Consider the following 13,595-nt stretch of genomic DNA (forward strand, 5'->3'; position numbering starts at 1 on the left):
GGATTTCTTTAGAAGCTTATGAAAAGCTACAGCTCACAGCTCTTGGACGTGATTTTCTGTGCTATAGTCTATAGCCTTACTGTGTTCCCTGTTGAAAAGAAACAGACTGGCTGCAGCTCAGATGCAGTCAGAATTGCAGTTGGATCAGTATGGCACACTGTGCACAAACACAGAGCAGCAGCAGATGGATAAGTGTCTGTCTGCTTTTGCCTGCTCTCTGTGACTGCCTGTGGTGTGGTAACTCACTCCCAGATTGCACCCAAAAATTCATTATTCTCAGCACCTAAAGCCAAGTCATCTTTGGGTTGTAATGAATGAATCATTGTGGATTTTGCAGATATTAGTTCAGAGAATGGCTGTGCTATATTCTGCATAAATTACCTCCAGGGGTCAACCGGATATTGAGGCCAATGTTTCACTGCTCGGCACTCGTACTTACTGTCTGCCCACTTGGCACAAAGCCAGTGCCATTTTAATAAGCTGGACCAGATCCACTGAACTGTTCTTTATACGCCTGCCTTTACTGTGTCTGTCTTGTTTTCCTTGATGTGTCTCTCTTCTCTTTCATTCCCCTCCTGTTGCTTCTCTGCTGATTTCTTCATCATAATCTTGTTCTGGCTCTGTCTCCCAGGGCCTGTCCACTCCACCATCTGTCCCTTCTATTCACTTTATTCACTTTTATTTACCTAAAACTTTGCCTTTCATCTTATCTTTCAATCTGACTTCAGAGGTCTGGTATTATACAGTAGTCTGCTCGCACCAGGAAGTGAAAGAATAAACTGAAAACTTAAGTAGTTTCCTTAGTCATTCTTATCCTTATTCATTTTCACATATAATGTAACATTAAAGAACAAAAACGTTATCCCAGCGGGCAAATAGATTTGAACTGTGTGGTGCACCTGGTTTATTATGGATGCCTCCGAGTTACAGGTCTGCACCTCTATTAGCTTTTGGTAATTGAGAAATCACCAGTGCCCCTAAAACGTCTGTTGCAAACTAGAGCCACGTTCAGATTTTCCAGCCAATTAGCTGATTGAGTGAGCATTGTTTTGACAATTAGAAGTGATTTGGTACAGAAGTCTCTTAGTTCACAGATACAGGATGCAGCTGTTTGGAAGCTTTTGTGTCATTTTGCATATTTGAAATAGCTTTGACTGCAACTGATGTAAGGTTGATAGAAAATGTTACTTGAAAGCATTCCTGATCTGTGTGTTGTAGCGGTGCAGTGTGGAAATCCTGGTACTCCGGCTCATGGACGGATCTCTCGTGTGGACGGCACCACGTTCTCCCACTCCATCGTGTACTCGTGTATGGAGGGCTATTTCCTCAGTGGCTCACCCACACGCCAGTGCCTGGCCAACGGCACTTGGTCTGGCACAGCTCCAAACTGCACTTGTAAGTGTTTAGGACCAATTCTAGACTTACATATTCGAATTTGTCATGAAAGCAATAAAATGTTTTCTGTTACAAAATGATTATGCCTTTAGAATATGCTAAACAAGATTGTGATTGTGTTTTACTTCTAAAAGCATGTTTTTCCTCACCACTGACACTGTTATTGTTGTAAATGTTGGGGCATACTTGGGAACATATGCTGTAATGTTTAACAAGATTACCTGCACATGCAATGACTCAAACCCAATTCTATTAATCAGTTCCCCTGTGACGCTTCATGAGCAATGTGGCCTCACAAAGTGAATTTCTCTGAAAAATCTATATCTATATTTTGCTCCCACTGTGAAAGAAAATAGCATTATACAGATTATTAAATACCACATAAATCCTGTCTCTCATTCCAAGGCATCTAAAGGCTCAGTCATCTTTTTATATTGCCTGGATCTCTCTGTAAATGAGGCTGGGAGTAATTAAGACACATGACGAAGTCTAAATTCAATTTGCAGAGGGATGGCTATCAAACAAAATTACGTCACATTCCTTTCTCAAAAAATACCATTATTCTTTTTTCGCCATCTCTTTTGCTTGCTATTAAATCTAGAGTAAAATGGTGTGGGAATAATTTTTCAGTTTTCACATGAAATGAGTCTTGGGATTTACTGGAAGACAAGGGAGAGAACAGATATCAAAGATCAAAAATGAAATTAAATATTAATGATCCATTGTCCCTATGGGGTTGCTCTCACCTGCCCAACGGCTCATCATCACATTAACCTCACACCCACTTCTCTGATTTTATTTTTTTTTTTCTGTGCTGAGTTCAGGGACATTAGCACCTTTGATGATTGTCTTCATTAAAGGGGAAATGTTTGTCACAGTCCACAGATAATCAATCCTGTAGGTCACCAGCCCAAAGTCATCACAAGCTTTTCAAGCGACTACACAGACATTTTGAGTTGTTTTTCCTGACTTGCTTAGTGGCTGAAGAATAGGGTTTATAGAGCAGAAGAGGAATTAGCAAATTAACTGAAGTACACCAGGGAGATTTGCCCAGTGAACTGTGGCATGAAGTTCCAAAATATACAGTAAACAGTGATTAGTCAGCATGAATTTTTCCCATGTACTTGCCACCATACTGATGATTTGTTTTGAAGCTTCAACAGTTTTTTTTTCTATAATTTTAGACTGACATTCTTAGCTCTTCCTTTGTGTAAAATTAAAGTTTTTTGTTTTTTTAATTGAAGCAACATATTTGAAGACCAGTTTTTTGTTAAGTCACACCGTCTACAATTTTCAAACATGGCTACATTGGACAGTGACAGGTGATACATGTCAAAATGCATACTGTAGTAAAAAAGGAAATCATTATTAAGGATTACATTTTTACTCTAATGTCATTATTTGAATACCTTTTGTTGAGATTCAGCATAATTATTGACTAAAATCTATGTATCATACACTGTTGAAACCTACAGTATATATAACTAAAGCCTTGGAGTTCAACTCATGTTACATTTAAAGTTGTTCCTCATTATTGATTTACTATAATTATTTGCCACAGATTTGAAATTAGTAATAATAATTATGAAAAACATAACTTAAATTTCCAAAACCACTTTTTCCATGCTTGCATATAGCACAAGGGCCAACATAGTTAAACAGTAATCCCCATTGGTAGTATTAAACCAGTCAACAGCTTGTTTACGCTCCATTTGTATGTTTTCTGAATACTCACTTGTTCGCTCCCTCTCCTGACAGTAATCACTTGTGGAGACCCTGGGATACCTGCCAATGGCCTTCGTTTTGGGGATGACTTCACAGTGGGACAGAATGTGACATTCATGTGCCAGCCTGGATTTGTCATGGCCGCTGTGGATTCCGGTCTCACAAGAACCTGCACTAACAATGGCACCTGGAGTGGAACAATACCAGCATGCCAAGGTAAAGCATTGTACACAAAAACATATGGCATTGTTCACATGTTATAAAGGACCTTGATAACTATCACACCGAGATGTTCCAACCTTGGCAGAAGTACACATTCTCATTCTATGCACAAACAACATGCTTGCACCCACAGATCTAATGAGATTAGCGAGCAAGGTGACATACAACTTCCTCTGTGGTCACTAAAGGTATGTTGTTTACTTAAGTGTACTTATAAGACAAATCATGTGCAGCTCCCTGTGCGATCAGGTGGCACAAAGAAGGAAAGTATCCTTCTGCACTAGTTCTTGTCCTTGGCACTAGTCTCGTCTTCCTCTAATAAGATGTTTTTATCTTTGCGAGTGTTGTTTTTTAAAGTTGTCTGTCTGTTTGTGACCTTTTCAGAGATGGTGAATATCTTGCCACCTTATTAGATATTTCCATATGTTTAGTTTCTTACTTGCATTGTGTATAAATGCACCTTTTCCTCTGACACATTTTGGTACATTCATATATTTATACATATACCCTCACCATTGATTGACTGATTGATTGATTGATTGATTCGTTTTTATTTCGAGTTTGTGCCAAGAGAGAAACAATAATCATATATACTACATACACATTGTGAACAACAGAAAAGCACATTTCTCGAAAATCATCATGATGCTGTTGTTTTGGCTACACCTTTATTGATGTCGTCTGTTATCTATGTTATCTGAGTGTTATATGAGTTTCTTCTTAATAGATGTTTTTTGTGTCATATTTTCAATGAAGTTAGTTGTGTTCATGTTCTGTAGGCACATAGTCATTTCTGATATCTGTACAGGCTACCATATGTCCCATTATTGTAAATGTCCTCTCCAGAGAGATTTCTGTGAAAACTAGGGCATTTCTAAAAGAAAAGACTAAATAAGGCATAGACATGTCGTAACACTGGTGGCTGTCCAATATCAGTACATCCTTCTGTGATTCATGATGCTTGAATGGAGGTAGAGATTAGCACGATTTGTTCATTTCCCAAAAGTGAGTATTGTGGGGCAGATTAAGTGGTGCAGGCGACAGTTCAAAAGTACTTGGGGAAAAGGAGGAGCCCATGAGGCAAATGATGGCTCATTGTTGCTAAGGAACCACTTCGCTCCTCATTCAGAGAGAGAGAAAGAGAGAGCTGTGTGACAGAAGCAGCTTCACCAGCATGTGTATGTGGAACTGTGTGCTCTTGTGAAGACAGGGTCTGTCTAGGAATGTATAGAAATGGTCTCCTAAAGCAACATTATACATCTTCTAATGTATACCCTCTGTGGATGATTGCACTAGAGGCCTATTTTTGACAGTCCTTTCAAATACATGACAGTGCTTTTGTGCACTGGTTCTCAAACTTTGGCCTGAGTACAGGGGGTGGATCTGGAGTGGTATTCAGTTCTATTTTTAGTCCTGATTTAGAACAGCATTCAGACTTGTTTTCATCCTGGTTTTCGTCCTGGTTTTAACTAGAGCCCGACCGATATGGATTTTGTTGTGGCCGATATGAAACCGATATAATGGGAGTTGGAGCTGCCGATAGCCGATATAATCACCGATATATTTAGTGATGTAAAAATTCACTGTAAATCTTGAATTGATTAAAAAACTTAGGTTTGGCTCTAGTGGATTCTAAATTGGGTTTATTTAGGCAACATTTATTGTTATTTTGACTCTTTACATCATATTTACATACAGTAGATTGGCCTAATGGCATTTTTGCATCACATTCTAGCTACTAGTGATGGGTATTCCAGTTTTTTGTTTTTTTTTTGGAGAACCGGCTCTTTTGGCTCGGCTCACTAAAGCAGCTGGCTCTTTCGGCTCCCAAGCGACTCTTGAGATTGTTTTGTTGCAAGCAGGACTAAACCAGAACTGAACCAGGACTGAGTGTCGGGACTCGGTTTCTATCTCTTTTCTGCACTCGAGCCCAAGATTAGTCCTGGTTTATTCATTTTATGCTGAACTGCAGCCAAATATGCACTTTTTTTATCCTATGCACACGCAGATTTCTGAAAGTTTCGTTTTCAGCCGCTGCTGCTGTCAAACTACGGGTCTACATGCGGCATGAAGAGAAAAAGTGAGAAAAAGAAAAATGAGAAAAAGATAAAACACGGCTCCCAATAAGAAGCAGGCTCCTGTTGTTCGCTCAAAGAGCCGCTTCGATCGCGACCGACCCATAACTCCAAGCTAGTAAACTATCGCTATTAGCCTTTAGCCGTAAATGCTGCACACCGCGGTAGTTAATTATATGCATAAATGTGGATCATTCACACGTCTATTCACAGCTCATTTACATATCAATGCAGGTCCAGTAACAAATATACGGCCAATGTAGTCACTTTATAATAGACCAATAGAAAACAGCCTGTTTATGTGCGGGAGCTACAGCAGCTAACCGCTAACAAAACCTAAACTAGCTTCAAAGTTAACATATTTCCAACACTCACCGCTCACACAAGCTCCTCCTCACATCACAAGTCTGCACTAATAAATGTCCTTTTAATCCAGACTCAAACCGATTGTCCGAAAAAGAATATAATCTCAGTGTTGCGCACCGCTGTGGGTGTAAACAAACACACACGAGTGAAGTGACGTCACTCTGGGGGTGTGTTCAGGGACAGTACGGACACAGACAAATTACACCGCAGATAAATACTGATGCGGAGCCACATATTAGGACACTTATCTGTCTGTAAATTGGATTAAATGAACATAATGTAGAGAGTCTAAGCTTTATAACGAGGTATAACATGCCCACGTGAAATATCGGCCCATATCAGCAAGCATATCGGCCGATAGCCGAAATGTATCCAGGTGCCCATATTGGCCGATAATATCGGCCAGCCGATATATCGGTCGGGCTCTAGTTTTAACATGGCTGAGTCTCAGTGAAAGTTAATTTAAAGGGCCCATATTACGCTATTGTCTGATCTATGTTATAATGTAATTCCTCATCAATTGTGTTTTGTTTCATTCACATATGTTTAACACACAAACCCTGCATATTTAGGCTAAGTTCGTCTCTCAAACAGAAAACTATACAGGATACAGTAATTTTACAGGAATTTCTCCACTGTGTTTTTAAACTCCATTCACCTTCACCATCATTTGAATCTATATTAAACTAAAGGTTAACGATAGCTGTTAACATAAAAAGAACCACTAGAGACTTTAGACTTTATTTGATTTAGGTTGTGATTTTCTTCTCCCTGAGTTCGTGGAGGCGTGACCCAACTTTGTGTCTTCGTGTGTGATTATGCCACTTTGCTCTTCATGTGTGGTGTCAGTGACTCTGAACTGCTCTGTCAGATTGTAACCTCCAAACATTAACAATTCTACAGCCAATAACAGAGCCCAGGGGCAGACAGAGTGACAGACAGAGAGGCGCAACATACAAAATCAGTAAACAGCAAAAATAATTATTACTCACTCGAAAAGTTGTAAATATAAACTGCAGCATCTCGTACACATTATCTATAGTATTTGTCCTACACAAATAATGACATCCAGTCCACAAAACAGCGCTGTTTTGTGAAAATCAGTTTGAGGCATTCTTCAAAAGTCAAAAGGCGAGAGTAGTTCCTCATGTGTACCTGTTTACATCCACACAGTGTGTGGATCGGGATGAAGCTGCAGATTAGCGATAGTGATTTTACTTCCTGTGGTCTTTATCACCAAGTTTATGTTAATTAAAAATCACGTATCTGAAATTTTTCACAATGTTTCTCAAATCATAACACAGTTTTGACTTCTAAACCAGTAGTGCAATCCTCTGGTCCTTTGAAAACTTAAAGCGAGTGATTTTATTCTAGACAGGAAACAGCTGACGCAACTCACAACTGTGTAGCCTGTGATACACAGCCATATCCCACAGCAGTCTCTGCGATTGAAGATTTAAAATCTCATAAGATTCTCCTTGTATCTGTGGTGTGCACTTTTTGTCGCAGGTTTAGAAATCGTTTAAGACCAATAAATCCTGTAGTGTGTTGCGGCCTTTAGATGACTTAAAGCTCACAAGAGTCAAACCTTTAAATATATAATATGGATATATTCACCGGAACATGATGATATTGAATTAGAGCTCAAAAATCAGAGGCAAGGTGGCTGAGTGCTAGTGCTTGCTTCAAAGCAAAAAGGTCGTATGATTTCATGGTGGCTCAAGATTAGGAGATGGATCCCAATTTTAATATGCAACTAACCAACCAATTCAATGTTAGCAGCTATTGCTTTTAGCTTAGTTTTGCATCGCCTCACTCCTCATTGCCCTAGCAAATGGAGTCTTTGCACCTTCTGCTTGTGTTCTGTGTAAGTAAAGATTAAGCCACTTTGGTTGTTTTCCATACACACACATTTTAAGTTATACAGTACAAGTAGAATAGCCAAGGCTATGGTGTCTAGTAGTTAAAAAAAACCTGAATAATACATAATGTAACGTTTAATCATCAAGCCTGCTCTGTGTAGATTACCAGTTTAACCTTGGCAGAAAGTTCAAATCCTTCAAAGTGACACACATTCGTAATATTTCACGTGTGTGCTTTATTATTGATGGATCCTGTTCCTTGACATGTTGAAACTGCCGGGGAAAATCAATGGACACACCATTTCACTCAAGGCATTTTAAAATGTGGAGCATAAGCCCGAGTCCGTGTGTGGTGGTGTGTGCTCTTTGGAGTGTGCATGTCCCTGTGTTACTATCTAACCTCTTAGCCTTAAGCCTTGACAGCTACCGACTCCTGGACGCCAGCGTGGTTGTGGTCTGATGAAGGCGGTGAGCAGGAAAGCAACGAAACCCGGGAGCGTGGTCCTCTCGTGCCACTAACACTTGCCCAGCAAAGTGCTCTTAAAATCAAGTGAGGACATTCAATTAGACCCTTACGTCACTCATGCATATAAAGATGCTCACACACCTCCAATCTGGCTCCCTTGGCTGGAGCTGTCACTGTCTAAATGCTGTCAGACCACTTTGACCTGTGCATTAGTCAGGGAGGCCGAGGGTGGGGGCTCAATTTCACTGCGCCACTGCTCCCCTACTGCAACATGGCGGTTTTCTCGTGTGAGGTAATTGGATAACACTACACAAGGTTGAGGAGTTGTTTTGTTATACAATTCTGTTGTAATAGCCATATTTCACAGTACACATGCCATTATTTTCTTTTCGTTTAATTCGTTTAATTATTAATATGTTTGTTCTTTTCGTGTTATTGAGAAAAAATGGGAATAAACTGATCATTTCTGCACTGTTTTGGGGAATTTCAAAGTCCATTCATATTTGTCTGATAGTTCTATCTTAGCTAATACAGTTCTGCTTTTCTTCTGCTTTATCCAGGGGCGGGTTGCAGATATAATAGCTGATTTATTAAAAACAGGTTATACCATATTTCCTATTGGAAACAACATATAACATATTGAGATTAGTGAGTCGTTATTGCTCACGCCTACTTCAGTCCTAATTCTACATCTTTTGACCTGCACCAAATATCATCATGGTTGCTAGGCAATGTAATCCCGCATTTGTCTCGGAGTGGTCCATGGTGGAAAAGGTTCCAGAGGCATTCATCTGGACTAGAGATGTTTTGGCTGCCATCCAGAAGTCATCATAAATCTAACTTGATTAGAGCAGTACTTTCAGATTGGTAATGGCTTTTGGATCGCAGCTGAAATGTCACAATTTTCAAAAACATTGTCCTGAAACCATTGTAACCTTTTTCTACCATTACAGTTGTGTACCAGCAACTGCCACAACATGCAGTGATTTGGAAATAGGTTTAAACTAAATGTCTCCCTTTTTTATTTAAAAGAAAGAATAAAATATAAAGAATAAAAACAGGCTTATAACTCCTGGATTAGTCAATTTTTACACTGTAAAACTGTCAATAATATATTATATACAATCACATTTTGTATTTACAGCCCTAAACCAATGGAGCAATATGCCTTCCTTCACTTTAGATGTTGCGAATATATAGTGGCAATAAAATGACTTGACTTGTCTTTTGCATGATTGGGTTTATGTTGAAGGTCGAGAGTGGTGCGGACAGGGTGAGCAGCGGGTGTCATTCTGTCAGAGATTTGTGTGATATGAGCCATTTCAGAGAAGTGACATTGCAGCAGTGGGCTACAGGGCGAGTGATCCTGAAGTGCTGTATATGGGTACATTTGCTTCTAATGCACCGGTGCATTTGTGTGTGTGTGTGTGTGTGTGTGTGTGCGTGTGCACGTGCGTGTGTGTGTGTTTGTGTGTGTGGTGCGATGACACAGCCTAAGCCTCACGCCGCACAGATTCAAAAAGACTCCAGGTTTGGCGTGTTCAGCTGAGAGGCACTAATGCTGCTTAGAAGTACTTATGAAAATGGGGCACTCACTGCTTTCCATTCAACTCTCTCTTGCCACCGAGGCCTTCAGTTAGTTTATATACTATTTTACGTTTTTCAACAATTTTCTATTGCCACAGCGCTGGGAAATTAGTGAGCATAAGACACTAACAGCAGTATTTTCCTACAGGCTGATTTTTTTTATTTTTTGTCAGAAGAAGTAGGCAGATATGTGTCATTTTGTCATAAAGTGTGCCTTAACATAGATATTTGATACTGTATACTCTTCTCCCTGTCTACATGGGAGTCTTGCAGATTCACTTCCAAGAACAAAAGATTTGTTTCACCTTTGAGGAAAAATTGTGAATATTCCACTGTGGCATGCTCCAGATTTATTGAAATCAAAGAAAAAGGATACATGCACAAAAGCAATACATATTCATTATATGCACCAATCTTTACAGTAATACAGTACAGTAATCAGTACCTCATTTATACAGCATTGACTTCCATTTGACATTTCATTTTTGTCTTTATCCTTAATTTATTCACCTTGGACATTTTTTAATTACTGCTCCATGAACAGAACTACAGTGAGACATAACTTTAGTTCCATGCATTTACATACTGTTCTTTATATGCAAAACTGACCACATTAGAGCAATGATATTAGCACATTTAAAACAACTCAATTTATTAAAGAGTCTTGCATAACACTGGGCTATATTCAATATATCTGTGTGTGTTCAATGTTGCATCATGAAAGTGAATGTGTGTAAAGACTTGAGAGAGACTTAAAGATGAGGTGAGAAAGAAGAGTAATGGTACAAAGCTACTGTTCTAATTTAGTCATGTCCCTAAAACCCATATCCCATCTCCCCACAGGTTCATTTCAAAGTATGTCAGAACTCCACTCTTTATTCTACACACATACTAACACCTCTTTTGCCTTACATATATATAATAATAATGGTATTTTTTCATTTCTTGTTCTTGCACAAATTCCATTCAATTAAGTGTTATGCAAAATCCCTCTGCTTTCTCTTTAAAGATCCTATATTACACAAAATTTCCTCTAAGCCATGTTGGAATGTTGTTCCTCCTCACAAACAGAACTGGAGTTGTGTTTAATTCATTTACACGTTTGAGTAATCCTTTATTATTAGTCTGTCTAATAATATTTCCAACCACCACCTTGTGAGGTCATGAAGCGGTAGTCTTGAATTTAACACCTACCTTTTACCTTTTGTTCAGTATAGAGTGGGAAAATGGAGTGGAAAGGACACTGTGTGTGGAACTGTGTGTGAGTGTTTTCTGTTTGAGAGAAGTACTAATATATGCAGGGTTTATGCATTCAACTTGTGTGAATGACAAACAAAACAAAACACAACTCCAGTTATGTTTTTGATGAGGAAACATTATACCATAGATCAGAAAGTAGTGTAATATGGGCCCTTTAAGTCTTCTACAAAATCCCTGTGCTTTCTCTTTAACCATCTCTCAGGGCTAAAAACTCATGATTTCATACACCCACATGGTAAAATGGTGCATTTGATCCTTTGCTTCCTCTTGATAACAATAAAAGAGCACAATCTAAAGCATCCACTGTTCTATTACCTCTAGTGCTGAGGCTTAATCTGCACCTAATGTTAGGTCTGATTGCAGTTCAGTGGATAACTATAATTTAAAGGTCAATTAAAATTAAACCTTGCTTTATTAGTAAGGGTACAATTATAAGTGTATAATAATTATCCACTGCTCTAACCCTGTGCCATTGCTTTGTCCACAGTGGTGATGTGTCCCACACCTCCTCCCATCCCAAATGGGCTCCTGGAAGGGACAGTCCTGGAGTGGGGGAGCAGTGTGAGTTATAGCTGTCTGCCTGGATATGAACTCTCCTTTCCTGCTGTCCTCACCTGCACCGGCAATGGGACATGGACCGGGGAACTACCTCAGTGCCTGCGTAAGTTGTATTTTACAGGTCTTATACTACACAAAATGGATTCTAGACATGTTATAGTGCTATTCGTGAAATCCCTCAGTCATCCCGGTAGGATCCATAGCAAAGGAGAAATTCAATACTGTCAACTGGACAAAAGTTTTTCAAATACTTTTCGATGAGCTGTGAAACATATTCGATCAAAAAACCTTTGTCCAGTTGGCAGAATTGGATTTCTCCTTTGCTATGTTATAATGCTGTTACCTCATCAAAAGCAGACCTGGAGTTGTGTTTTGTTTCATTCACACATGTTTGAGTAATTCGTTTAGGAATTAGTCTGTTTACATCTCCAATGCTTAAAATAACCACAGCACAAAATATATTAATCAACACTAGGAAAGAAATAGTAAGGCCAAAATACCCATAGCCCATTATGCCTCCAATGCACCTCAGTAATTGGATTTTTTTTGTAATACTACTCAAACAGATGACAGTGGAGAAACATGACAATTCATTTAAGCAAATCTTACTTAATAAAAATATTGCAGCCAGGATTATGAAATGAATAGATCAAAGATTATTCAACAGACAGTGGGTGGGGTAGTTAAATGAAATTATACTCTGCAGTGGAACAAAAGAAGATGATTGGTGTAGCATATTAGCATATTATCGAGATTTGTATGAAAACCTAAAGGTTATATGAGGATGTGTTGAGGTGAGGTAGCCGAATATCACTTCACTGTGACAGTATAAAGCTGTAATCTTCGATCTATTGCTTTGACCTCTAATTCTTAAGGCAACAATACAATAGAGATGATGAACATTAGGTTGTAAGTGGCAGATCAAGTGGGTTGCCAGATACTCCATGCCATCTTAAGACAAAGCTGAAATGTTCATAGCAAACATAATAATAACCCAAAGGACTGGAGTGTGTGCTGCTGTGATCAGGGTCAACCTTCAGTATGTCAGTCAGAAAAAAGGGAAAATAGGGACATGTTATTTAAAATATCAGTTGTGCTCAAAACATGAATGCAGTCTATAGTTCTCTGGCCTTGTACAAATAAAGTTACATTTCTGTGCTCACGTTTGACACTATGTAAAATGGAGCAGAATATTTAATGTGGGAAAGTTAGATTGAATAGCCCTTCTGCTTCCACCAAAGATTTTAGGTTATACCTTGTGTTAAAAATACAGATATGTATTGCTGGTGACATGGTTAATATAACCTGTATTGAACTATCATCAACTATGCAAATAATGGGTTGGGTATACGTAGCCCATTGTCGGTAACCCAATGGTATTAGGTGATGAATAATTTGTGTTCCATGTGCTCTGCAATAAATGAAATACATTGTATTGTACTGTTTGCACAGCTGTAGTCACCGTTAGTTTAGTGGTTACAAAATGAATCTGAAGCTGGTAAATGTGGTGTGTCTACGTTCAGTCGACTGTCATTATGACAAGGAGTGTCATCCCACACAAAGCAATCATTTCCACATGGCCACCCCCAAAACAGCCTGGCGCTGTGTAACCTTTATGTTCACTCATGTGATGTCCATGTTTAATGTCTTTGAGCCACAAGTGCCTCTGATGTTGTAATTACATTTTATATGTCACATCCACCTAACCGGACATACAAATGCCAATAGAGCAAATCAAACACTAATGAATGCTGTGTTCTATAATTATCTTCACTTCTAATCAATAAGAAACACAGGTAACATTTTCTCATGGCAGTGTCATATTTTATCAGCCTGATCCAAAGGCAGACAAATGGGCCAGAAAATAAGAAAAGAGTGCTGAGCATATTTTGAGAAGAGGACCTATTACACATGCATTAAAAACTCAGCAACCAAATATCTTGGTTGTAAACCAATTACAAATACCAAAGTGATGTCAGCACAGTCCAAGGCCTATACGGAGTACTGCCAAAGGAAGTATTTTCCAAGAAGCTTATACCAATGATTCTCTGAAATTACAAGTGAAGATAGACACCGGGT

The 13,595-nt window shown here is 38.9% G+C and overlaps 1 protein-coding gene across 1 annotated transcript in view; it reads left to right on the forward strand.

The window, feature by feature from the left end:
• Positions 1-13,595, forward strand: part of LOC110171456 (CUB and sushi domain-containing protein 3-like) — a 188,561-nt gene that overhangs the window by 154,396 nt on the left and 20,570 nt on the right. The window contains exons 59-61 of the mRNA XM_020937169.2: positions 1,219-1,395; positions 3,154-3,336; positions 11,446-11,619. Of these exons, the coding sequence (XP_020792828.1) occupies positions 1,219-1,395; positions 3,154-3,336; positions 11,446-11,619 (534 nt within the window). The remainder of the gene's footprint in view (positions 1-1,218; positions 1,396-3,153; positions 3,337-11,445; positions 11,620-13,595) is intronic.

Source organism: Boleophthalmus pectinirostris, unplaced genomic scaffold, assembly GCF_026225935.1.
Source record: "Boleophthalmus pectinirostris isolate CB_2022bp ecotype Guang Dong unplaced genomic scaffold, ASM2622593v1 HiC_scaffold_6, whole genome shotgun sequence".
In the NCBI taxonomy this organism is placed as follows: domain Eukaryota; kingdom Metazoa; phylum Chordata; class Actinopteri; order Gobiiformes; family Gobiidae; genus Boleophthalmus; species Boleophthalmus pectinirostris.